Source organism: Salvia splendens, chromosome 21, assembly GCF_004379255.2.
Source record: "Salvia splendens isolate huo1 chromosome 21, SspV2, whole genome shotgun sequence".
NCBI lineage: Eukaryota > Viridiplantae > Streptophyta > Magnoliopsida > Lamiales > Lamiaceae > Salvia > Salvia splendens.
This window is the reverse complement of record NC_056052.1, coordinates 5,653,366-5,679,172: the sequence shown is the minus strand read 5'-3', so window position 1 is coordinate 5,679,172 and position 25,807 is coordinate 5,653,366. Positions and strand designations below refer to the sequence as shown.

The 25,807-nt window shown below is 37.5% G+C and overlaps 5 protein-coding genes across 5 annotated transcripts; 2 read left to right on the top strand and 3 right to left on the bottom strand.

The window, feature by feature from the left end:
• Positions 1 to 4,428: 4,428 nt before the first annotated feature.
• Positions 4,429 to 9,079, bottom strand: LOC121783422 (secretory carrier-associated membrane protein 1-like). The gene is made up of 13 exons (XM_042181490.1): positions 8,864 to 9,079; positions 7,890 to 7,946; positions 7,467 to 7,562; positions 7,307 to 7,369; positions 6,912 to 6,945; positions 6,705 to 6,827; positions 6,263 to 6,325; positions 6,081 to 6,174; positions 5,660 to 5,705; positions 5,509 to 5,576; positions 5,243 to 5,291; positions 4,886 to 4,951; positions 4,429 to 4,793 (listed from the first exon to the last, which is right to left on the bottom strand). Exons 1-13 carry the CDS (start codon positions 8,921 to 8,923, stop codon positions 4,719 to 4,721), a joined length of 894 nt encoding a protein of 297 aa, XP_042037424.1. The 5' UTR covers positions 8,924 to 9,079; the 3' UTR covers positions 4,429 to 4,718.
• A 637-nt stretch (positions 9,080 to 9,716) lies between these two features.
• On the bottom strand, positions 9,717 to 10,541 carry LOC121784104 (ATP-dependent DNA helicase PIF1-like). Its single transcript, XM_042182283.1, has one exon. It carries the CDS (start codon positions 10,539 to 10,541, stop codon positions 9,717 to 9,719), a length of 825 nt encoding a protein of 274 aa, XP_042038217.1.
• Positions 10,542 to 14,566: 4,025 nt separating this feature from the next.
• On the top strand, positions 14,567 to 16,997 carry LOC121783352 (lipoyl synthase 2, mitochondrial-like). Its single transcript, XM_042181397.1, has 4 exons — positions 14,567 to 15,071; positions 15,380 to 15,591; positions 15,703 to 16,082; positions 16,511 to 16,997. The coding sequence occupies exons 1-4, from the start codon at positions 14,620 to 14,622 to the stop codon at positions 16,616 to 16,618; spliced, it is 1,152 nt and encodes a 383-aa protein (XP_042037331.1). The 5' UTR covers positions 14,567 to 14,619; the 3' UTR covers positions 16,619 to 16,997.
• A 1,374-nt stretch (positions 16,998 to 18,371) lies between these two features.
• Positions 18,372 to 19,079, top strand: LOC121784103. The gene has a single exon (XM_042182282.1). It carries the CDS (start codon positions 18,372 to 18,374, stop codon positions 19,077 to 19,079), a length of 708 nt encoding a protein of 235 aa, XP_042038216.1.
• A 1,593-nt stretch (positions 19,080 to 20,672) lies between these two features.
• On the bottom strand, positions 20,673 to 23,444 carry LOC121783807. Its single transcript, XM_042181986.1, has 2 exons — positions 22,653 to 23,444; positions 20,673 to 20,958 (listed from the first exon to the last, which is right to left on the bottom strand). Exons 1-2 carry the CDS (start codon positions 22,926 to 22,928, stop codon positions 20,830 to 20,832), a joined length of 405 nt encoding a protein of 134 aa, XP_042037920.1. The 5' UTR covers positions 22,929 to 23,444; the 3' UTR covers positions 20,673 to 20,829.
• Between the last annotated feature and the right edge of the window lie 2,363 nt (positions 23,445 to 25,807).

The following is a 25,807-nucleotide window of genomic DNA, read 5'->3' as shown; positions in this document are numbered from 1 at the left end:
TATTGTGTCGTTAACGGTTCGTGTCAGGTTTGGATCGTGTTCGGGTTTGAGGGTAGCAGGTCGGGTTCGTATTCGGATGGACAGTTTCCTTAACGGATCGGATTCGAGTTAGGCCTTATTGGGTTGGATCGTTATCTGGTTGATCAGATAACGGCCAAATTTACACGATTTGCCACCCTAGTTTTGAGCTCACACTTGCATATAGCTCTGTTGATTGTGTAACTGATTCATTAAGGGGAAATCATCAATAGAAGCTCATTTTTACTTTTCTGCACAAAATCAAGTCTCTCTATTCTCTCTCAAACTCTATCTCGTTCTTACTCGATTCACATCTGCTTTCATCAATTGCAAAATTATACTTCAGGATACATTACCCAGAGCGATGAAAAATTGAGCAACTTTGCGTGAATTAGCTTCGGTTTCGTAAGCAGAGAGTTGATTGACTTAGGAAGTTTAGCTCAACAAGTATACTTGTAGCATGCTATAATCGCCATATTGATAGAGTCGTCGTCCTCACACCTTTGAAAAAAGAAAAAACTAAAACGGTGGATCGCAAATTCAAAACAAAGTTGTTGTGGTAAAATCATAGCTCACCTGGAAAATCCAACCGATGCGATGAAGAAGGGAGGAGGCGGCGAAATGGGTCGTCCAAAGACCGGATTTTGTGAAGAGGGTCGGGTGGAAAGTAGCAGAAGGAGTGACCCAAACACGGAGTTAGTTTTCCGATACCGTAGGAAGAGAAACCATGGAAAATTGGAAATGTTCAAATTCTTGATTTTCTTTACCAAAATCTGTTTTGTAAGTTGCTAAAATCTGAGTTTAGTATTCTACTAATCCAGTCAAATGTTTATATCTCTTTGGTAAACAATACATTACACATTGGATATTATTGTCAATTTTTTTCTGTTTAAGATCATATTTCGTTTATTTCATCGAGAAATTTCAAATGTTTTGCTCCATACTCTATTCAGATTAATTAAGAAACTAAATGGAGGATGGTTTGAGATATATGTTTATTGTAGCTATAATACCTTTTGCATTAGGTTTTGAATCGATTGAAACCGCTGTGATCTAGTTCATTTCAATTTTAATGTAATGGTGTTCTCTGATTTGGTGCTTATCTGTGGATCTTGTAGTGGATGGAGGATTGTGCATCTGATAATGATTATTGTTTTACGATTTCACACCTGTGCAAGTTACTAGGTTTCTTCAAGTTTGTGGAAAAAATATTAGTTTATTTTTTTGTTTTTGTTTAGTCATTGCCCATTACTAGGTTTCTTGAAGTTGAAGGCATTGTTGAAAATTCTTTAAAAAGGATTTTTTTGCTCAGAATTTTATTTGTAAATGAAGATTGCAAGGAGAGGTGTAGTGATATTTGACCAAACACCAATTCCATATGTGGGTGATGATTATTTGATCATACACTACAATATGTATATCTATGTATCCATCCATACTACATGTATCTAATGTCCTTAATCATTTTGTTTCTGGACATCTTGTTTTGAGGGAAGAGTTTAACTTAGGGAACAGGTCTTGCTACACATACAACTTCTTAATTAATAAACTTTATGTTACTTTGTTCAGGCCTATATATTTCCTTAGAAAAAAATTATGGTTTTATCTTTAGAATTTCTTGTATAAGCTTATCTCTATAAGAGATTAAGCTAATTAGATTCCTTGTGTTTATCTCCTCAAGATATTAACAAGTTCACTGATGGAAGACACATTCATTTCCATGTCATGTACCTAGGATTTGGGGTATGAACAAGTTCACTATTCTTAATTTGTTGCTCATTTTCATGCCTGTACACACAAATATGCATGTATAGTTGGAACATCATGCATCATTAGTGGGGTGGGTTGGTTGGATTTACATGTTACAAGAGCATGCAGATGGGACGGGACCATTACGTTGTCGACACTGCATTTACTGGAAAACGGAGATACATTATTCTTCTCCTTCGCTGTTGGAGTCTTACATTTTGACTCACAGTAGTATTTGCCAGGTATTGCATTGTTTCTAGTCTTAAAATACTACCTTCGTCCACAAAAAATTCTAAAAAAATGGAAAGTTGTAAACCGATACGAACTCTACACATCATTCTAAATCCACTAACACTACTTCCACCACATTTTCCCTCCCGCTCTCTTACTTTACCAATTGCTCATTAACAACTTTGTCTATACTTTGTGGACGGAGGTAGTAGTATTGATGGCAGAAGTGCTGATACATATGTAGGCTGCAAGAAGAGGTTGGCCTGTCCGCCCGGGTTATGCTAACTACAAACACATAATGTCTTGTATTCGTTATAAAGATAAAATGGTATATAAGGTATCTATGGAGGAAGTCCACCATAGAGGAAGTCATCTCAAATCTACATTGGTGTATTTATTTATAAGCCTAAGCCTTAGTTTAAATGTAACATACAGGACAATGAGGCTGAAGCTGAACAAGTATCTCAAGTCATTAAATCTCAATCATTTCCAATGCAAGGAAGATTCAAAACTCATGAATACAACCTTAGGAGTAGGCTCGTGATTGAGAATCATCGTCCAAGCACAATATGTAATTAATTAGAACATTGGATTTAATTTGTTCTTAATTTTATAAATGAATATGTTCTGCAATGGAAGTCGTATTGCAACTCACTCTCTCCAATTCTTAGTCTTGGATTTGCTGATAACATTTCATCTTCAGACTTCAAACAACCTTTAATTCTGAAAGAAAAGATATTAAGTATACACATATTTTGTTTGAGATTGGCATGTGCATTTGATTAATATGAGAATGACAAAATCAGATGTGCACGAACCCATAAATGACCAGTACAAACATAGGTCATGGGTTTTATGGAATAGACATTATCTTCTCTGCAGTTTCAAATATATATTTATTGCGTAGAAAATAGTAGTAATAAGAAAACACAAGAGAATAAAGATAAAAACTCAAAAATTGCTTATTCTGGAAAATTTGCATGTCTCCATCCATATTTCGAAAGGTCAGCAAAATAATCCCTTTTTTAAAATCTCTCAATTTTTAAACATTCACCAAATTTGATGAAGAATTCTCTAATTTGAAATATCCATGATGAAGAATCACGATGAAGAATACAAAAATTTGGACAATCGCGATGAGATTTGTCTAATTCTGAAGAACGAATCGTGAATCTTGTGAATTTGGAAGAAAGTAACAAATTTGATTCAGATTATGAACAAGTCAGCGTTGAATCGTGAATATCGTGAGTCATATAAAATCTTTATCAAATTGAATTCCAAAAATGGCCTAGTGCCATTATTTTCAGCCATATGATTAGTATTAACAGTGTGACTGAGATTTGTTCTCTAGTTATGCATTTAAAATTAATTAAATATTCATCAATTATCTTACTCAATTAAACCTAAAAGATTAACGACAGAGTGATGGACGTCGGTAATATAAAAATAACGTTAAAAAGGGAAAATATGCATGTATAGTTGAAACATCATGCCTGTACACACAAATATGCATGTATAGTTGGAACATCATGCATCATTAATTAGTGGGGTGGGTGGATTGGATTAACATGTTACAAGAGCATGCAGATGGGACAAGAACGTCGTCAAGAATGCGTGGAGGGATTCCTCTTCACCGTTGGAGTGATCTTGCATCGTGACTCGCGGTATTTGGCAGGTATTGCATCGTTGCTACTCTAAAAATAATATTGATGCAGAGTGTTGTTGTCTCAAGTGCTGATATATATAGATTGAGATATTGTAGGTTGCAAGAGCTCAGCCTGTCGACCCGGTTCGTATTGATAACAAATACAATTACATACGGTCTTGTATTCGCGATAAAGATGAAATGGTCCGGGCACTGGAAAGGGTGGTTGGTAGGTATAAGTGATACTGAACTTAACGATGCCGTAGATGTTATGCGTCGAATTCTTCGTTCTCGCGCTTAGGTTTAGTGCTTTCAAAGCATTGCAATACATATATATGCTAATAAATCTAAGTATACAAGTAATGAATAATTTATGATATAGCAGATGGGGTTGGTGCATAAAGTGGTCTGGGTAACTCCAGAGGATCATGTACCAATTTGTTTGGATATGAATGTGTATAAGCTGCTATATATGGAGGAAGTCAACCATCGAGTAAGTCATCTCATATCTGCATTGGTGTATTTATTTATAAGCCTACGCCTTAGTTTAAATGTAATATGCAGGACAATGAGCCAGAAGCTGAACAACTATCTCAACTCATTAAATCTCAATAATTTGCACCCAAGGAAGCTTCAAAACTCATCAGTATAACCCTGGGAATAATCGTCCAAGCACAATATATAATTAATTACAACTGTGTTTAAAGTTAAGCGGATGAAGAATAAAGTGGGATCGCAAACTTAAAAGTTGAGATTTATACATATATCAAATCTCGACTGCATGATACCGATTTCTAATTCTACCTCTCTTAATCTAAAAACTGTAAAACATTGACAAAGATAATAATGCTAGAGAACTAAATGATACTACTATACTTAGAAAAATTCTAACAAGAACAAAAGATGCCAAAAATGGGAAAGGAAATGCATTCCTCTCCATGCATCAAAAACCAAGATCTGTTGATGATGAAATCAAATGGCAGCCAAAAGAGTCTAATTTCTTATCTATTGCAAAGCTAAAGCACCAAGAATAGAACAGCCAATGACTCGAAGAATTCCAACGTTGATTTTCGAGTTATAATGCTGCCATCATTGCCTCCTTCCTCATTTCTGCAGCTTTTCCAGTTCCTCTGAAGTACCTATAAACTTGCTGCGCACATGATTTCGACAAGAGTAAACACAGTTTTCAGACACAGACAAGAATCGATAATATTAAACGGAATGTATCAGCAAGTTTCTGACCTGAATCACCCATATGCTGATCAATGTCTCAATGCAGAAGAGTCCAAATCCAACGAGGTAGAATATCTGCACAAAATATGCTTAAATTAACATCTTTCATTTGTATTTTATAGCAAAAATTACTTGAGCAATAACAGTGCTTTCTTCCATAGTTATCGTAGTTTATTTTTGTGGTAGAAGTGTGCTTCTAAGGGACACCAGAGGAAAGTGACTGGTATCACAAATTTTCTGCCAATATAATGATTCCAAAAGCAGTATGTCACAAAAAAGGGATAAGAAAAAATAAGTGCACAAAAGCAGACATAGGTAGCAGTCGGCATGTCCAAGGAAACTGAAAATAATGTCAACTACCCTTACCCCAACTAGAGCATTTGCAGTTAAAAGGTCGATTGCAGGCAAGATTCCACTGCCAACAAAAAAAATTAGGCTAATATCAGTCCACAACCAACAAAAATGTCAAGGAAGAGATCAAATCTTATCACTTTCACGTTTCTTAATTAGTGCACTGTTAGAGTCCTATTATTTCCTCGTGCGTGGTTTTGATTTTCTACTGCTGTTATTAGTGGTTAAAACTAAATATAATGGCAATTGCAGAAGGAACATATCCATTGAAGAAAACATACGTCAAGGAATTCCCTTTGAAAATTATTGGGGGAGCAACGCAGGCAAATGCGCAGAAGCCAATATGGAGCTGTACAAACAGAATGGTAGAAATAAATTTATTGAACACCTTAAACTTTAAGCATGATTGGATGGAAAATGTAATAAGCTCACCGAATAAGTTAAGAAGAACCATCCGAATTTCAGAGCACTATCTGTCCTGGAAAATACAAAGTATTTTTACTAATGCTAAATCAGCAAACTCCCAAAGGAATGCACAAAGAAGAATGAGTAATATGCAAATGATAACACAATACTGATGTTTTCGTTTATATTAGTTTGTTCAGCAAAGTAAGACCAATGATAAGAAGATAAAAGGTACTGCAATTAGACTACATCAGTTATGATACCAATAACTATGCATTTCTCAATAAAGTAGATTAAGAAAAATATGCCCAAATTTAATATATTACAGACTAATTACTAAAGTATCAAAAAGATTTTCTTTATAAGAAACTTTGGACCACGTGACAGATACAAAAGGCAGAAATGATTGTAGAAGGAAATCAGTTGAGAAGAGAGCTCTTTTAGGTACCTCATCGCACGATAAAGAGGATGATACCATAACACATAGGAGCCTGGGACGCCGGCTAGGAAATATATGATAGCAAGAAACAAAATGCTTGGACCTACACGCATGAAAAGTCAGAAACCTGTAACTTCTTTTAAAAACCATCTAGCTCAAGAAGGCAGAAAGAAAGTACAATTTCCACCAACCTCCCCCCTTGGACCAAGCTAAGGTGATGGCTACAACATTCCAAAAGAGACATAGTATTATACCTGCAACCCAATTGTAGTGTATTAAGCAATGATTAAAAAGTACTCCCACCGTCAGCGAATAAGAGTCCCGTTTTTCCATTTTAGTCCGTCTGCGAATAGGAGTCCCGGTTCACTTTTACCATAAATGGTAATATGGTCCCACATTCCACTAACTCATTCCACTCACATTTCATTTTAAATTAATATAAACAAGTGGGACACATATTCCACTAACTTTTTTCCACCCACTTTTCTTAACATTTCTTAAAACTCGTGCCGCCAAGAAATGAGACTCCTAATGGCGGTCGGAGGGAGTAATATGTAGTACCACCCCACACTGGTTAGCAAATAATATGAGCCCCTTATGCTAAATCTTCAAGGAAATTGAAATTTTCCATACCCAAAAATGTGGTGAATGCAACATATTGCAACCTTTGTAGATGGACTGGGATTTCATTTGCAATGTCATGGTGAATTATGGGGAAAATCGCTGGCCAATTTGTTTCCTCAATGCCAATTCCAGCTGAAAAATATGTAGAAGAATACAATCAATTTTTGCATAATAGAATGACGATAAGGTATAGAATGCATGAAGGCACAAAATCACCTCGTGAGATGGCATCTTCCCTTCTTTTCAGCTCCTACACAGAACACCACATAGTGAATCGGTTAACATTAGGAATAATATGAGTGAGATGACAAGGATGCAAATACCGAGATTCAGCTGACAATGTAAATCTATGCAACTATAAAGGACAAGAATAGAAAAACTGAATATCGAAAAACGGGCTTCTGATTGACATTGTTCTATATATGCAGGATGTAAATATTCAGCAAGGAGATATTAGGAAGGTCAATATATCTGAAATACCAAAAGGCTCAAGATATTTAAAAGCAGTTTTGTCCTCTGTAAAACTAAAGTGTGATGGATGTAATCAAAGATGGGCATTCACAATATCAACTTTAATTAAACTGAGAGGTAACAACTTTAGTAGAGTTCACCTGTTCCTTTTTCTTCAGTTCAGCCTCTCTAGCTTGAAGTTCCTGTTCTCTCTTTTTTAAATCCTACAGAGGTTTACAGAAGGGTAAAGAAAGCCTCAATCAGCATCTCCTTATAAATTCTTTAAAAATTTAACAGATAGTATCAAATATATTGGTATACCATGGAACCACCAAGAGGAATATCAACTGTAGCCCCACGATTGTAGTCAGCAGGATCATGAGGAAGAGGTGAAAGCTTTGAGTTTGCAGATGAGTTCTGATAATCTCAGATAGCAAATTCTATGTTAGCAAAAGAAACAAAAATATTGTAACAGCAACAGTAAGTTATAAGCAAATTCCTGCCTGCCTGGTTTTCACACGTAGAGAGAGAGAGAGAGAGAGAGCAACATGCAACTAAGATAAATGTAAATGAGAAACTGCATATTGTTCCTTAACAAACAAACTTTGCGAATAAAACATATTTCCTCTACAATGTCCTTCACCTACTATTGTTCCAACTTTCAACACATAAGCAGTAATAAAGAAGAACCGGAGAAAAGCAAAAATATAGTAGAAAACTAGAAAGTTCCAAAAGAGAGCTTACTGGCATGAAAAATGCTCCCCCGCCATAATTTGATTGACCCCTCTCCTGATCTTGGTCCTATAACCAGAAGCTCAAATCAATAAGAAAAAAATAGAAGATATAAAATAATTAAAACAGTGGAGTAAAAGTAAAACAAAATTTTCAACAGAGTTGTCGTCAGTGCGATTTCAAATATGACCTGAAATTCAACATTATATCCTAAGCTACATTTCACAGATTCATCTCACACTAGGTGAAAACTGGTAGTTCAACTTTCTCAAAATCAAGCTAGTTGATGCGATAAAAGTTTTTACTCAAACAAATTAACTTATAAGAAATTAAGTTTAAATTGATGAATCTAATGTAAGCAAATTGAGACCTTATCTCCCCCCAACCCCCGCACACACAACACAAACAGAGAAAAGATTCCTTAAATCTTATAGTTTCTGGAGATAGGAATATTGATTTTTCTTCTCAACTCAATGTTTTCGATTCACATGCCCATCAAAATCCCCAAAAAGGAGGCAATAAGAAAATAAATGGAGTTCCAATATGCTAAAATCTCCTATGCTACGATTGCAAAAACCATATATATCCACTAAGAATTCCACCAGGTGCTATCTTCATTTCCATTGTTTTCTGACAAGTCATAGCTAAGACAGACCCGTGCAGTGATGAATTATACAACGCAAACTGCGGAAAATATAAAATTAATCTGAAACATGCAAATATTTCTTCTCCACCATCACATTTTGCCCTTGTCATCCTAACTAATTGTGGAGAGCACGCTCTGGCAATAAATTACACCACAATAAAAAAAATAGCAGATCTCACATTATTGGCGGAAACAATCGCCGATACTTTGCATGATTCGATTTCCAATACAATCTTATCTCAATTCTCACCGCATTAGATATCAAATATTCCATAAATTGCAGCAAATAACAAACAATGCACGGAAAGAAATCAACAACATTGAAACAAATGTGAATTACCGCGAAAGGATTCATTTCTTCATCATCGAACGGGTTGGAATCGTGTCGACGACCAGCCATCACAACCGTCTCTCTCTCTGCACCTCAATTTTGATATATGTATAAATGTATGTATGAAAAAGCAGAATTTACACGAATGCACACAAAAATGGTGATTCCAGATTCCAAATTCAGGGTTTTCTAATCATTTTTGGGGAAAATGCGTGCGAAGGAGATTCGGAGCTTGATTTATGCCGCGAAAATTTATTATATGGGTGAAGAAATTTTTTTATAATATAAAGTAAATATTAATGCATGGAGATATCGTGGATACATGGATTTTATTGCGTACTAGTATTAACACACGTACGGGACATAATTTTCATTTACAAATTTTAAATAATTCAATGAAATTAAAATAAATAGTATCATTATGTACACTTTAAAAAAAAAGCCTTAGTTCTTATTTTTGTTGAATTATTTAGAATTTGTATTCATTTAACTGAGTGAATACTATTTATGTATAGCATGTGGAGTATACTAAATGAATACTAATACCATTTTAATAGCAACAATGGACTAAAATCATTTTAGTTTCACTAATAAGCAATATATAAATTATCATAAACTAAAAAAATTATAATAAAATATATAAACTTTATTTGGTTCAAATTATATATACTAACTTTAAAATTTTTTAAAATATCGAAAAATGTGTTAGCGGTTAAATGATTTCATAAAATAATTACTGAATATCGAGAAATAGTGCAATTTCTTAAAAAAGTAATTACTACATGTATAAAATTAATTCTATTCACACAAAAAAACCAAATACTTCCATCTTTATTCAAAGCCGACGTATTTAAAATTAATTCTATTCATACTTTCGGGGAATCAAAACTTTATGACCAATATTATGGCCACCCAATACTTGTCCCTCCAAAATATAATCACCCAAACGCGTAATTACCAGTCTAGTGCCATTACACAATCCATTCGAGTGATCTATATTCCTTAACAACATCACAGGAGTACCAACTTTCAACAACAATTCATGATTAGGTGTACCTGAACACTTCAACTTATTCAAAAATTCAACAGAATGTATCTCAACTAAGCCATTTGAGGTCAAATCTGAGTTTGAGATACTATCAGAACTCAAATAAACTCGACCATGAGACTGATCCAACGACATCATCAATTGGTTAACCTCATCAACAACAGAATTAGACAAAACAATGTCAGAAGGAAGATCAATAGTCACTTCACCATCATTTGGACCACCAACAACTCCATCTCCAATAGAAGCAACCCAAGAAGAAAATTCCTTCAATCGTGAAGCTTCATCAGAAGATGCAGCACTCAAAAGTCTCATGTTTTTGGTCAACCTCAGAATTGTGCAATTCCTCCAAAGATATGTAGAGTTAATGGCGACATTCACAATATCTTGCCTACTACCCTTAGGAACAACTGGCAAGATTTGTAGGAAGTCACCACAAAAAAATACTGTTTTTCCGCTAAAAGGTTTGTCCATACTGAACTCATTACATACACGCATAATATCTCTGAAAGTCATATCCACGGCTTCTATGCAATGTTTATGAATCATCGGGGCTTCATCCCATATGATAAGCTTAGCTCTTACAATCAGTTCAACAAGTGCACTCTCTGGTTTTATATTGCTTACAGAATCTTCCATTTTGTACAAATTTTGAACAAATTCATAGACTAGAGTAATTAATTATAAATAATCTTGAAGATGTAAATATATGCCCATGTTCAAATTAATGTATCGAAGTGCTTTTAGGGCACACTCCGTCTCAAGGATAAACCCAACTGACCAGTGGCACTGGGTTCTCCCGATATGAGACGTGGTTTGAGATGCACGCTCGTATGCCATGCCTTCGCCTCGCGTGCAAGCGTTGAAGACTGACTGCAGGGAATCAATTCGATTTCATCTTCTGACTTCCTCAGTCTTCTTCTTCTCCCCTTCAACCCAAAATATTCATCTTCTTCTTCACTATAAACGCCTATCAAAAAACATTATTCTTCATTTCTGATGAATTTTCTTAGATTGTTAAAGAGGATTCATCATTTTGGATTAAAACGGTGAGGAGAAGTCTGATTATTGATCAAAATCCAAATGATCATCTATCTGATCACTGCTCACACAAACGTTATCAGATCCGACAAACAATTCCCGGACCAAAAATCCCACTGGCCTGGGCTCTTCCAGATATCCACTCACATTATTACCAAACAAAATTTGGCATTTACCACTTTTACAAACTAACCGCCCTTAGATGAAACATACCTCTCACCATTGGAATTCTTTGAAACAGAACAATTATCACCAATATTTGGAAGAGTCTAGAGCAAGACTCGATTTTGATCTGCAAAATGCATAAAAAAATATCCCCTAATGATCATAATCAACAACAAATATAGGATTATGCTTGAGATTTAGAAGAATATACACATGCCCTCGTGTTTGTAAACGAGGACAAGAATCTTGCAGAGCATCAAACTACAAAGAGAAGCCATCAAAACAGCAGACCATACTAAACATTGTTTTTCTGCAATAACTCAACAGCAGAATTTAATGGTTTTCCATTCCCAAGTTCATAGACAAAACAAATGCTGGTTAGGGTGGATACAATTCCCTCAAAGTGTGGATGGCCGGCTGAAAATCACTTCGCATAGGTATAACCGACACCACACGTAGGTGCTGAGCATTGCCATTCTTCGGCTTTGATAATGTTACAGTCAACATCTCTCCCTCCAGAGCCTTGCTCGCCGTTGTAGCTGCACAATTCCACATAAAAATCTACTAAATTTTTTGTCTTTTTAGAAGACAGGTGCAAGTACATGAGCTCAAAAGCATACAGGCGAGGTAGTGCCCCGTCTCATGCCCCTCCCTCTCCATGTCCTCTCCCTTCTCCCTGTCACCGTTGGTGCGTCTGTGGGAGAATTCCAGATCGGAGATAGCCCCAACTCCTCCATCGAGAACGTCTCGATGCCAGTGAACTGAGTCTCGAGAGGAGTACTCGAGGGTTGTCCGTCGACAATAAATCCATATAGGTGCGATAGACATTGTCCGCCGGTGATTGGGGGACCTCCTGCATACTCCCCCCGCAGGGACAGGCAAGCCCTGCTTCATCCCCGGCATCATCATCCCGGGCATCTGGGGCGGCATCATCTCCGGCATTCCGGGCATCATCCCCAGCATTCCCTGCATCATCCTCGGCATTGGAGTCATTCCGGTACTCACCCCGGGCATTTGGGGCATCATCCCATACCAAGGCGGGTATATGTTGTAGTACCCGGGCATCATCCCCGCCGTCATTTGGGGTTGGGGCATCATCCCATACCAAGGCGGGTATATGTTGTAGTACCCGGACATCATTCCCGCCGTCATTTGGGGTTGGGGCATCATCCCCGCCATTCCGGACATCGTGGCGGACATTGGGGTACTTCCGCCAACGGGAAAGATCGGTCAATGTGACTCGCTCATGGCGGGGGAATCACTATCGTGGTGCTCCATGTATCTTCGAAAGAAAAATATGTCTGAGAGATACTCGTTAATACAAGTGGAGCAAATGAAATGAAATTCAACGAGCCGTATTTATAGAATTTTCAAAAAAAAAAATCGGGACGTCCGTGGGGTCAATTCAATGGCGGACGTCCGCAAGGACGTCGACACGAACGTCCTAGGAACGCCGTGGAACTCCGGTGTCCGCAGCAGACGTCCGTATCCGCGTTACCTTTGCACAATGGCGGATGTCCCGCGCGGATGTCAGGCACGCCGATTGGACGTCCGTCATTGCGGATGCTCTAAACCTCATTTTAGGATGAATGGACGAAATAAAATGTCAGCAAAATAGAGAATGAACGGACGAAATGACCCTTCACCTTTCTAGGGGTATAATAGTCCTAAATTAGTGCCAAAAAGTGCAAAAACTCTTCAAATGTGCGCAACTATAAGTCTGGCTGGGAGTGGATCCCCTGCTGTGCACACACAAAAAAAAAATTTAATAATAAAAAAAAAATTATTTTTTTATTCCCCTGTCTGTGCACAGCACAGCAGGGGATCCTGATCCAAGTGTGGCTACTACTGGTGATATTTTTTTTGTTTAAGAGCATCTCCAATGGCGGCGAACGGGCCGGCTAGCCGATTTTCGGCGCTCGCCGGTCCGCTCGCCGAACCATTGGAACCGGCGAGCGCTATTTCGGCAAAAAAATCGGCTAGCGCTCGCCGGTCCACTCGCCGCCATTGCAGGCTCAGGACCGGCGAGCGAATTTAATTTTTTTTAAAAAAATTTTTGAAACACTATATATACGCGATTTGCACGTCATTTTCATTCACACCACTTGTTTTAACGAGTACTCTCTCTATCTTAATTTTTGTACAAGATCAATAACGCGAAATGGAGAACAACAACGAAGGTACTCCAGTGACGAGCGGGTCTCAAACTCGCCCGGTACCCGTGGGAGGTGGATGGGAGCCGATGCCCGGGTACTACAACATGTATCCGTGGCAGCAGATGATGCCCGGGATGACACCCGGGGGAGTATGCGGGGGGTTTACCGGCTATGCCGGGGTGGACACCCGGGATGCAGATGATGTCGGGGTGGGGTCCCGGGATGCAGATGATGCCGGGAGGGGTACCGGCGACGCAGGGGACGCCGGGGGGGGGGGGGGGAAACGTCTATCGCCCCAGTTTTGATTTTTCGAATGATTCTTCGCACACATCGACCCCAACGGAGGCGTAGTTCACGCAATATGAGACTTTCTCCTTAGAGGAGTTGGGGTTTGATCTTCTCGGTGTTCCGGAAACTCCCGTTCCAACGGGGGGAGTAGGGCGGGGTCGGGGCTCCGCAAAGAAGAAGGGCAAGGGGAAGGACAAGAGGGTCGGCCAGTCGTCGCAGCCGGTTGAGGACGACCCCTCGGTGCGGAGGAAGTGGACGGACGGAACGTTGCGGTTTCCAAGGCGTGGGTGAGTGTCTGTGATGATACTCTGACTTCGAAAAATCAGAGGATCGTCAACATGTGGGCCAAAATTCTTCGTGCGTCAACAAACGCGCGCTCAGATGGCCAAGACGTTAGCCGAATGGCGGACGACGACGGACCCCGAGGAGAAGAGTTTTCTTCACGCAATGCTCGTGAGCATGTGTGACGATTTGAAGACCGGGGGGCACCGGGGGTTCCGGCGGATACGGAGGCGGCGGTGACGGTGACGGTGGCGAGGGGGCGACGGAGACGAGGAGTTAGGTGGAGGTCGTGTTTTTTTTAAATAATGTAAATTTTTTTTAAATTAAGGTATTTTTTTAATGTAAGTTTTTTTTAATTAATGTATTTTTTTATTGTACTTTTTTGTAATTTAAATAATATTATTGAATTTTGCCGTATCTGTGTCGTATATGTAATTCTGTATTTTGTGTGATTGTCAATTATTTGTTTTATATAATTAGGGGTGATGTGGCTAGGCTATTGCTGGGCTACTTGCTTGTCCTGATGATGTGACAGAAGGATTTTTAGCATTGATAATGATAAAGAAGGAGTTTGTAGCTGAGCTATTGCTGGGCGAAATCCACTGGAAATGCCCTTGGCACCGCAAAGGAGCTACTAGCTCTAGGGCCTAATTAGGCAATGCACTCTTTTTTAATTACATAAACAATTAAATATAAAATTAAAAACAAAAACAAAAAAGAAGCTATCCCAGTCATCTTCCAAATTCAACCACCCAACAGGAAAAGAGAGAGGAAGTTGAAGCAGAATGAATTCCATCGCAACTCGATCCCTCAAATCCAAATCCACCAAATTTGCGCTCTCTCGATTCACCCAATTTTTCTCCACAACTGCGGCTCCGCCTTCTCCGCCGCAATCCGATTTCCAGAACTACCCCCACACCCTCGATGGCCTGCGCCGCAGGCTCCACGATGAATCGCCGTTGCTGGGAGACTTCATCAAGCTTCAATCCGACAACAGCTATTCGGTGGAGGTAGGCACGAAGAAGAAGCCGCTGCCAAAGCCTAAATGGATGAAGGAATCGATCCCCGGTGGTGATAAGTACACGCACATTAAGAAGAAATTGAGGGAATTGAAATTGCACACTGTTTGCGAGGAGGCGAAGTGCCCTAATTTGGGGGAATGCTGGTCTGGGGGAGAAACGGGGACTGCTACTGCCACGATTATGATTCTCGGTGACACATGTACTCGTGGATGCAGGTGATGATTCAATTTCAATTGGTTTTTTATTTGGTTTGGATGGATTTATTGATTTTGTTTTGATTGCTCTGAGTTTTGAATTTTGTGTGATTAATGAAGTACATTGTATATATAAATAGGCATTTAGTAGTCTGTGTGAGCATTCTAGGAGAAGGGACAAGCATTTAAATCTCTTTAGTTATGGATCAGTAGCTGTCTAGAATCTCTGATAGATAGTTTGATTTAGTTATCTAAGCCAATTTTAATGCTTAGTCTAACTTTTGTGAGTTGAAAAGAATTCGATTTTATCGGCCTGCTCGTGTCTTCAGATTTTGCAATGTAAAGACATCGCGCACTCCGCCTCCTCCTGACCCTAATGAGCCCCAAAATGTGGCCGAGGCGATAGCTTCATGGGGTTTGGAGTATGTCGTGATTACTAGTGTTGACCGGGATGATTTGCCTGATCAAGGAAGCAGGCATTTTGCGGAGACAGTGCAAAAGTTGAAGATTCTGAAGCCATCAATGCTTATAGAAGCCTTGGGTAAGATTTAGATATTCATATTGAGTTTGATGCAGTTGATTAAATTTTGTTGAAACACTAGAGTTACCATATTGGATCGTGACAGTTGAATGCATTGCTCTCAAACTGTAGTTCCTGATTTCCGAGGAGATGAGGGCTGTGTAGAGAAAGTCGCCACATCCGGATTGGATGTTTTTGCACATAACATTGAAACTGTGGAGGAGCTCCAGAGTGCAGTTCGTGATCACCGTGCAAACTTTAAGCAATCTCTGGATGTTCTGGTGAAGGCAAAAGAATATGCTCCACAGGGGACACTCACAAAAACTTCTGTAATGTTAGGGTGTGGAGAAACACCTGACCAAGTAGTGAAAACCATGGAGAAAGTGAGGGCAGCTGGTGTCGATGTCATGACATTCGGTCAGTACATGAGACCATCAAAGCGGCACATGCCAGTATCAGAGTATATAACCCCGGAGGCTTTTGAGAAGTATAGGCTTATGGGCATGGAAATGGTTTGTTGCTCATCTCTATTTGTCATCCAAATTGCTTCATTTCCTTATGGTTCCTTGAATGCTAACATGCTACTTCAAATTGCCACTTCAGCTCCTTTTCTTTGATTAATATCCACCTACCACCTTATATTTGTTTGTGATGGAATAAGTACTAAAATCGACCTTATTGTTGATCCCCGCCTTTCTGGGGTGGTATTTCCTTCGATCCCTTGTCCTAGGCAGCCGTATACTTGAATGCTCCTGCATGACTCTATTCAGTTACTCGAAACAAATTGTTTATATAACCATTGTCTGATTTAGAATCCTGCACTACCTATGGGACTAATTTACAAGAATTGGAAATCGTACTAGAATTTGCTGATATTAGATAGAAGCCCTTGAATGCTACTGCATTGTGATCATACATAAATATTTGTTTGTTGTGGCAGGGATTCCGGTACGTGGCATCTGGCCCCATGGTTAGGTCCTCGTACAAGGCAGGCGAATTCTATATCAAATCCATGATAGAATCTGACCGAGCAGCCTCTTCTAACTAGCGCTGGACATATCTGATGATTGTTCTTGAAAAACTCTTGGCTCAGTTTCACGATCTCGATGCGTTTTACTGTTTTGGGAGAGATCTTCCTGGCCTCGGCCACTTCTTTCAGCAGCTCCCTTTCATCCATTAATCAGGTTGGATGTTCAGCTGCAGTTTCTGCGAGCTTTTCATACTAACAAATGGAATGTTTGTTCTTTGTAGTTTTTGTATATCCATTTTTCTTTTTTCTTTTTTGATTTAAATTAGCATATTTGCAGAATCCATGATTTGGCCTTGCGATGATGATGCAAGGAACGATATTGCAAGAATAACTGTCGTCTCGTTTACTTAAATATTCACATTCTTAGATAAACTGCAGTTTCTTGTCTCGATATGAACATTTTTGGGTTCAAAAATCTTTTTTACCAAAATGTAGTCTTGTCCATTTTTCAATTATTTATTCACGAGGAAGCTAATTTTTTACTTTTGAGCATTCAAATCATCAAAGTATATTTAGAACCAATGGTAAATACTTAATTAAAATGGTGCCAAATTGCCACATAATAAGATTAGATTAATAAATTTAAGTGTAACTTTTTAATTATTAATATTTATATCTTATATCCTGTTAAAAAAAATAGACACTTTTTTAAAAATGATACTACTAGTTTTAATTATGGTTTTCTAATAAATTAAATTGATTTGTACATTTTCTTTGTACCATTCATTTTCTTGATTCTATTTGTCTTTATATTTCTATTTGTTCTTGCCTCATTTTTCTCATTTATAAATTACTAATACTATTTTATAGCTTCAATAAAACTTATAAATCAATATACAAACCTGCATTCTATCATTGTAAGGAAATAGTAAGAAAACATTGGTTAAAGTTGAACCGAAAATGATAAGCAAAACGATCTATGGCTCCATAAGTTTATAGTATAATTATTTCGATATATGTAATTATAAATGCTTGTGCCTTGTGGACATGAAGGGAAGTAAAACTTCGAGTTGTTTTTTTCATTACAGAAAATGTCATTATCAAAAATGCGAAATATTAAATCTTACTTGCACAACCAACAATATTTTGCATACGATTCGACTAGAGATATTTAATCTCAGTGGAAAAAAATAGGACCAAAATCCAAATTCATATTATTACATGCTCATTCTTAAAAATTGAAACATAAAGTTCTAGACATCTCAACGGTATTACCAATTTACCATTAATGAACCGATTCTTACCTCTAAATCATGTATTGGATCCCCTATTCTAATTCAAATCTCAAATAATGCACAATTAAATAGCCCATTAATCATTCAAAAGCTTAACAACTGACTTTGACTTTTCATAATCTTACAAATTTATATTCCAATTATCCAAGCACCAATCTTAGTAAGCATCTTCATCAATTATGTAATAAAGCAACTTCGACTTATAGTAAATCACTTCTCCACTTATAAAGAAATAAATCAATAACTAATAAATCAACTTTGACCTCCCATTATGTTAGTAGTATTACATATCTATTGATTTATAACACCCAAATAATTAGTGTGTATAAATGATGGTGGGATGTGGGCTACATAGAACATGCAAATTCATGAAAAAGGTGAAAGAGCTCAATATTATTAAAACACAAGCACGCGGGAACACACACACCACTCTCTACTTTTTAGCACACTAATCTCTGTCTTTCATTCATCACCTCTCTTCTCAATTTCAAAGTTTTTTTGGAGGTGTTTCTACAACATCCCCCCTCTAGATCGAAATGGGCTGCTGTCTCAGCGCCGGCAGCCGCAATCGAGAGGCGGAGAACCGCCGCTCCATCGATGGAGAGCCGCCGACGTCTCCGCGGGCAATTCTCGAAGTCGAAACCGTGAAGGAGGTGCTGCTAGAGACGCCCGTTGCTCTGAAATCCGACAGCGAGAAGCTCAAACCGATGTCGCCGGAAAATCAAGAATCGACGGCGGAATTCCGGCAGCCGCCGGAGACCGCCGGGAGCCGCGACGCGCCCGGAAATGACGCCGGAAACACGGCGTCGGAGATCACCGAGTTGTCGGAGATTGGGAGCTACAGCGAGAGCCTGTCGGCGGCGGCGGCGGCCGCCGACGAAGACGGCGTGGTTGATCAGCGGCCGCCGCTGAGGAAGCGGAGGTCGAACGGCGGGGGGAGAGGGAGGAGGGAGAGGGTGGTGGGAAGGAGAGTGCCGGAGAAGAGGGGGCCGGTTGCGCCGGTGAGGGCGGTGCGGGGGCGGGCGGTGGCGGCGGCGCCGCGTAATGTGGCGGAGGGAAATGGTAATGGGAATTTGAACGGGAAGAATGTTGAGGAGGGTTATGGGAGGTCTCCGGTGAGGCAGAAGGAGGTGGGGCCGCCTCTGCCACCGCGGAAGGAGAGTGATGAGAAGACTCCGGCGGAGGAGGAAGCTGAGACGCTTGAAAATCCTGTTGTTTCATTGGAATGCTTTATCTTTTTATGATGGAATTTTTTATCCATAATTTTATGACTTTTGAAATGACGTCGTTTTCCTCTCTGATTGTTGTAAACAAAAGTTAAAATATCTTAATATTGTAAATTTGTGTTTAACATTGAAGAAAAGTGATTATTGAGTTTAGTTTGTATCTTTATGATACGCAGATGGTACCTTCTTTTGATTTACAAATAAATACTCCCTCTGTATTCAAAAAATAGAAACATTTGAAACAACATGGGTTTTAATGCACAGTTGGTAAAGTAAGTGAAAAGAATTGGTAAAGTAAAAGAGAGAAAAAGAAAAATGAGTAAAGTAAGAGAAATGAAGAGCAAAATGAGTAAAGTAAGAGAGAGGAAGAGCAAAGTAGTGAAAGTAGAATAAGTGAATTGTGGGGTGCATGTCCTAAAATAGAAAGATTCTAAAATTTCTATTTTTAAGGAACGACACAAAATGGAAATAGTTATTATTTTTAAAAAAACGGAGGGAGTACTCGACAATAGACACAACAAGTGCTAGTATCTTTTTGTCTATCATTAAAAGTCGCATTTCATTCTAACACAAATTTCAAGAAATGTTATGAAAAATTGATGAAAAGTTAGTGAAATATGTGTTTCACTTGTATATACTCACTCCGTCCGCGAATAAAAGTCCTGACTCATTTTACTATAACTAGTAATAGGGTCTCATATTCCACTAACTCATTTCACTCACATTTCATTTAAAACTAATATATACAAGTGAGACTTATATTCCACTAACTTTATTTACGCTCACTTTTTTCTTTACATTTCTTAAACCATGTGCCAGAAAGGAATGAGACTTCTAATGACGGACAAAAGGAGTATTAATTTTAAATAAAATATGAGTGAAATGAATCCGTGAATACAAGGCCTATTACTCTTTATACTTAAAAATGAATTAAGATTTCTATTTGCGGACGGACTGAAATTGAAAAAATGAGACTTCTAATTTAGACAGAAGAATATAATTTTATTTTTATATGTTTCATACTTATGCAACCTGAAAGGGTATGAAATCAACCAAAGTAAAATGTCATATGAATTCACAAAAAAAGTAAGAGATTCGAAATAAACCAAAGTAAAATGAGAAAAAAGATGTCGAAGCCCAACTTCTTTTTCTTTGCTTCTTTTAGACCTACAAAAGGTAAAAGACAAGAATTGCTGACCAAAGGAAAATATACTGTGGAAGCAGTTAAAAGTGTCTTGTGATTCGGTATCTATCTCCATTGAGATTTGTGAATTTTTGGACAAAACCATTGGAATCTTATTCTTTCCAATATAAACTATGCTATGATTTTGTTCTATACTAAAATTTAGGACCAGATCACAAAGCATCATAACAACATGCCGGATTTAAGAATACATATATAACTGCAGATGCAGTAACGGTTTATTCCCATCAAATTAAATCCTCCTATTTTCATAATTAATTTCCTAGTATTTTCTTTTATCAATACTATAAGCTAATTTATGGAGTAATTAGTTTTTCTCGTAAAATCTGAGAAATCATAAAATCTCATGAGTTTGTTCACTTTCTAGCATATATATGACTGATATAATAAAGCACTAAAAAAAAAAGTGGTAAAAACCAAGAAACCACTCCAAGGATGATTCAACTCGAGATACAAACTATACAATAAACAAGAGCATCCATAACCTATGGTATCAAATCCTCAAAAAACACTTCTTTCACTTAATTATTCATCACAAATCTCATGGCCGGCCTCGGGAATATTCTACAACGACGAATAGGGGGGCCGGGAGATGCGTTCGGGAGGGCATGGGGTAGGTGCCGGGTGAGCGATGAAAGTAGGCATCCTTTCACCTGGCATCAACACTGAGACTCCCTTTAAATATACAGCCATCTGCACATTCAAATTCATCATTCAAACAAGTAGCCACCTTTCAACTCTCAATGATAAATCATATGCACAATGAGAAAACTACAAGCAATACTAGAGGTAATTACAAGCCATGAACGATGCTAAGAACAACGAACGCACACGATTGGTAGCAAATTTGCAGCAGGAAGAAGAAATGAGTCAAACATTAAGCACAATGGGATGCACATCATTCATAACTTGTGCAACATATAGGAGACAACAAACGAAGTAGGTCACGAGCCCAAGTTTCTCCCTTCTCTTTGTCGGGTTGTCACTTCCCACGGTTGCTAAACCTTATAATCTTCCCCTCAAACTTATATGCATGGCTGTATTAGTGTAAAAGGTTATGAATGTGGTGATCAAGATTCAGATAATTGAAGGAATCCAAAAGCTAAAGATATGATTTTTTAAGCTAAGAACTGTTCTTGGACAAAAACCACATGCTAGTAACAAACAAGGGTCCCATGATCATGAATCAATTCAACCAAAAACCATGAAAAGCAGATACATATGCACTATAATGTCTCATGCTGGTGTTGTACAGAGTTTCACTTCAAAATTGTATAATTCAAACAATAACGAAAGTATAAAAATCGAATCTTTAAAGCAAGATAACGATCACAACAGCGTTAATGCATTTTTCGAACTAACATGGCTGCATAAGCATGTGACGCAGGTCGACTCAGAGAGACATGCTCAAGAAAATGGCACACTCACAACAAAATTTCACAGATAGAGTGACATGACATGATGTGCCTAAAGGTCAAATTTTTCGAGATAATCATGTTCTTCCACATAAAGAAAAGCCCATCATATGCCATCATACAAGAGAGTTTTTCTTCAAGTGAGGATCATTGCAGTGGGCGTGATGATAATTAACCCCAAAAGTCCTATCAAATATGCTGTAAAGTTGAAAACTCCGTAGCTCTAAAAGTCCTCAATGTATAATATATTTGTAAAACCATATCAAATAAAGTTTGATACTACTAACTTAATTTGCAAGCCAACTTGAATAGTCCAATTTGAATGCGATTTATATGGCTTTTTTTTTATTCTAATGGAGAATAAAAAAGGGCCCTGATTGTAACAATCTTGTCTAACTTTGGTTTTGATCTTCACAACATAATCCCTTATATAAAGGTGAAATCTTTCTAACTTTAACATTCTACAATAAAGCACCTAATTACTTGAGAATAAATCACTATTTGTGAAAGTAAACAACAACAACAACAACAGCTGATTAGTTCAACTGTGATAATTTGTTATCAACAACAACTTGCAAGAGAAAAGTAAATAACTGCCACCACTTTCCAAAAGGAGTTGATTTCTGCGCATTCAACTGATTGTTTCTTAATTCTTAGCAGGGAAAGAGCCGATTTTTTTGTGAGCTATTGCACCTAAAGAAATGGCCATACCCCAAACGCAATTTATAATAAATAAATTAAAATTAAAATCAATATCAATATCAAGTAGTACTACCATACTGTGATAAATTGGCCGTCTTGGCATTTTGGATTCTACTTGATTAATGAATTATACTTTCATAAAAAAAATGCCAATCTATTTTATGATTTCTTGATCTCATCCTATACTTGGGATTACTCATAAAATAAAAGGAAAAAACAGACAATTTCAAGAAATCTATTTTCCATGAACAAGGTAGAAAAAGATTGTACCTTTGGAGAAGGATAGCCCATCTTTCTCAAATTTACACCTCCATCAAGGTCTCCACCGCCGCCCGCGGCGGCGTCCGACAATCTTGGGCGGAGAAACCTCTCAAAAATAGCGATCACAAGAAACATAGAAATGAGAATAGCAGTGGCAACGAACCCAAACGACACAGCATTCACAGAGTTGTCAAAGCTCCTCCATTGATCCTCCCTCTCCACTCCGCCGCTCACCGCCGCCGTCGGAGCCGGCGCCGCCACTTCACCAAAGCTCGGCCTCCCCATTGCAGAAATACTATCCCTCAAAACCCAGAAAAATTAAGAAAGAAAGCACACAACCCACATTGCCAAGATTGGATTTTTATTCACGGGCTTTGGGTTTTGTATCGATTCAACGATGGAAAAATGGGGCATTTGAGTTTCTTGAATGGTAGGAGACAAGAAACAGAAAAGACCAAGTTTTATATTGCGTTGATTAATGGAGAAGAATTAGCGTTTAGCACATAAATGCATTTGGAATTCAAAGGGAGCAGAGAGGGAAAATGGAGGAGTCGATGAGGAAATGGTGGTGGTGAGCTTCAAATTTCGATGCTAATTGAAAAATCCACTAAATTCCAAAGGGGTTCGGCATTTTCTTCACTCTTCACGGACTTCGAATATTGATCGATCGTGAGCGAGAGAGAGAGAGAGAGGTGTTGGAGCTCTGCAGCTCTGTTGACGGAAACCAAGGTGGTGGAGACAACACCATTTGTTTGTTTATTTGCTTTGGATTTTAATCTTTCGAATATTACTCCTCCGTTAAAATTCTACTCCTTGTTACTCCATAAAATATAGAATGAGACATTTATTTATAAAGATGCTAAAATAATAAATGAGAGTTTTAATTACGGAATATTATCTTTTTGAGAAAAATAAATATTTGGGTTCTTGGGCTGATAACTTGTCCCATAGTTTTTTCTTTATAAAAGAATTGATTTTGTGTACTTACATAAGATATACTCTTTTCGTCCCACGATAGGAGTCACTCTTATTGTGGGCACAAGTTTTAAGAAATGTAAATAATAGCGGATTGGAAAAGGTAATAGAATATGAAACCCACTTTTTTATATTAATTTTATAATAAAGTGGCGTGAGTTATTAGAATATAAGACCTACTTACCATTTATGGTAAAAGTGAAGTGTGACTCTTATTGTGGAATGCATGTACAATCTTGAGCCTAATGGAAAGATGTCGTTTCTCTTTAACACATGGTGGTTCAAAACCTATCTCCGCCATTTTTTTTTTAATTTTTTTGTTTTTTATTTTTAGTTTTTTCATTTATTAATGTATTATTTTAATTATTTTCATTTAAAAAAATACTTTATCTTTTTTGTCTTTTTAAATTCTGTAATTAAAATTTTATTGGCATACAAAGTTAATTCACAACAAATGTAATTAGCATGTGTAAAAGGTACGTATATATATATGGATTTAAATTTAATTTTCATATGAATTTAATTCGCATATTTTTTTATACTTGTAATGGAATTTGTATTTTCAATGAATCATGTACTCAATTTAATTAAAATGAAATATGTAATAAATATAAAAATAATAAATAAATACAAATACTAATAATGAGACCCATATATAAAAATGGGAGGGGCGTTATGAGTAAGAGATCATTATGAGTATTAACATTAACTCTTGAGTAAGACAAGATGAATCGTGAATCGTGAATTTCCTTAAAACTTGTATCCATTGCATCTGGGTTATTTTTTCTAATATTGATCGACAATTCGACATTATCAATTAATATGACGATTCATATGGTTAATTAATGTACCATAGCAACAAGGATACATCAACATAATTAATGATATGATTCTTAGCATGTGAAATGAATATTTTTGGTATAATATAAGACACACGAGAAACGTTTAATAGGATCGCATATTCCTACCATCATTTTTCATTTGTACCCATTGTTTTTAGGTGTACCTATACTATATATAGGGCCATTTGATTGTATCTTCATTTTCAAATAATGCAATTTTTAAAGTTGATGTACATGGAATAATTACGATTGTGTCTAGGTCAAATGATTTATGAAATTGACATGACATCTCATAGATTAAGTGCATGGAGATGTTTTTTCGTGGAAAAAAAGGTAATTTCATTTCGGGAAATTGGCCAGAAAAATCATGAACTTTCACAAAAAATTGGTATTTCCCAAAATCTTTAAAAGTGGTCTTAAAAATAACCAACTTTTCAAATTGTGCGGATTTCCCACACTAATGTTTCCGGCGTAAACTTTGCCTACGTGGAATGTCAATACTAATTTTAGAGCATCCATATCATCTTGGTTTCTGTCACGATCGCATTCTGCTAAGAAAAGCGCGGGTAAACCATGACTAATGAGAAGGATTAATGAAGCGGGGAAAGAAAATGGGTAGAACTTGAGAAATTTTGCAAAAGGCCACATCGATTGATATCATAAAATAGAAGCCAAGTATTCAATTATATGGTCTTGGAAATAGGATAAACATCTCATTAACAAATCAGAGTTTGATTGTGAGATTCTACAATTCTTACTTCACAAAAGCACAGCGCAATAAGTCCTTACTAAACGACTTCGTGTATGAAGACACGAATCGTTGGAAGATCAACTTGATCCTGCTTTTAAATGGTGGTAGTGAGAGAGATGGAGATTTTAATCCCATCATAGTCATTAGAGATTATTCTTGCCAGTCTTAAATATTTCAAATAGCATAATGTTTCATGAATGTAAGCATGTAGCAGTAGCAGTGATGATGGGGACCAAGGAATGACTATATTTTGCTGTTTTTGTAGCGCAAAAAAAAAAACTTGATTATTTAATAACATTGACTCCAATCATCACTCCATCCTTTTGACGTTCAACCTGCACATTTATAAATACATGCAGGGCTGAGTACATGAGTACTCAGTGGACACGTGCCGAAAATCAAAACATACATTATATAGTTGTCAAGCCATCACAGTAACACATGAGGGTTTTTCTTAAAAGGCACGATCTTACTAAATTCTTTTGTGAGCGAAAAGTTCGACTGCAGACTAAGTTCTTTCATCATTCCTAATTCATCATTCATCATTCATCATTCCATATCTAAACATTCAAGTGGCAGGGAGGTGGTCACCTCTA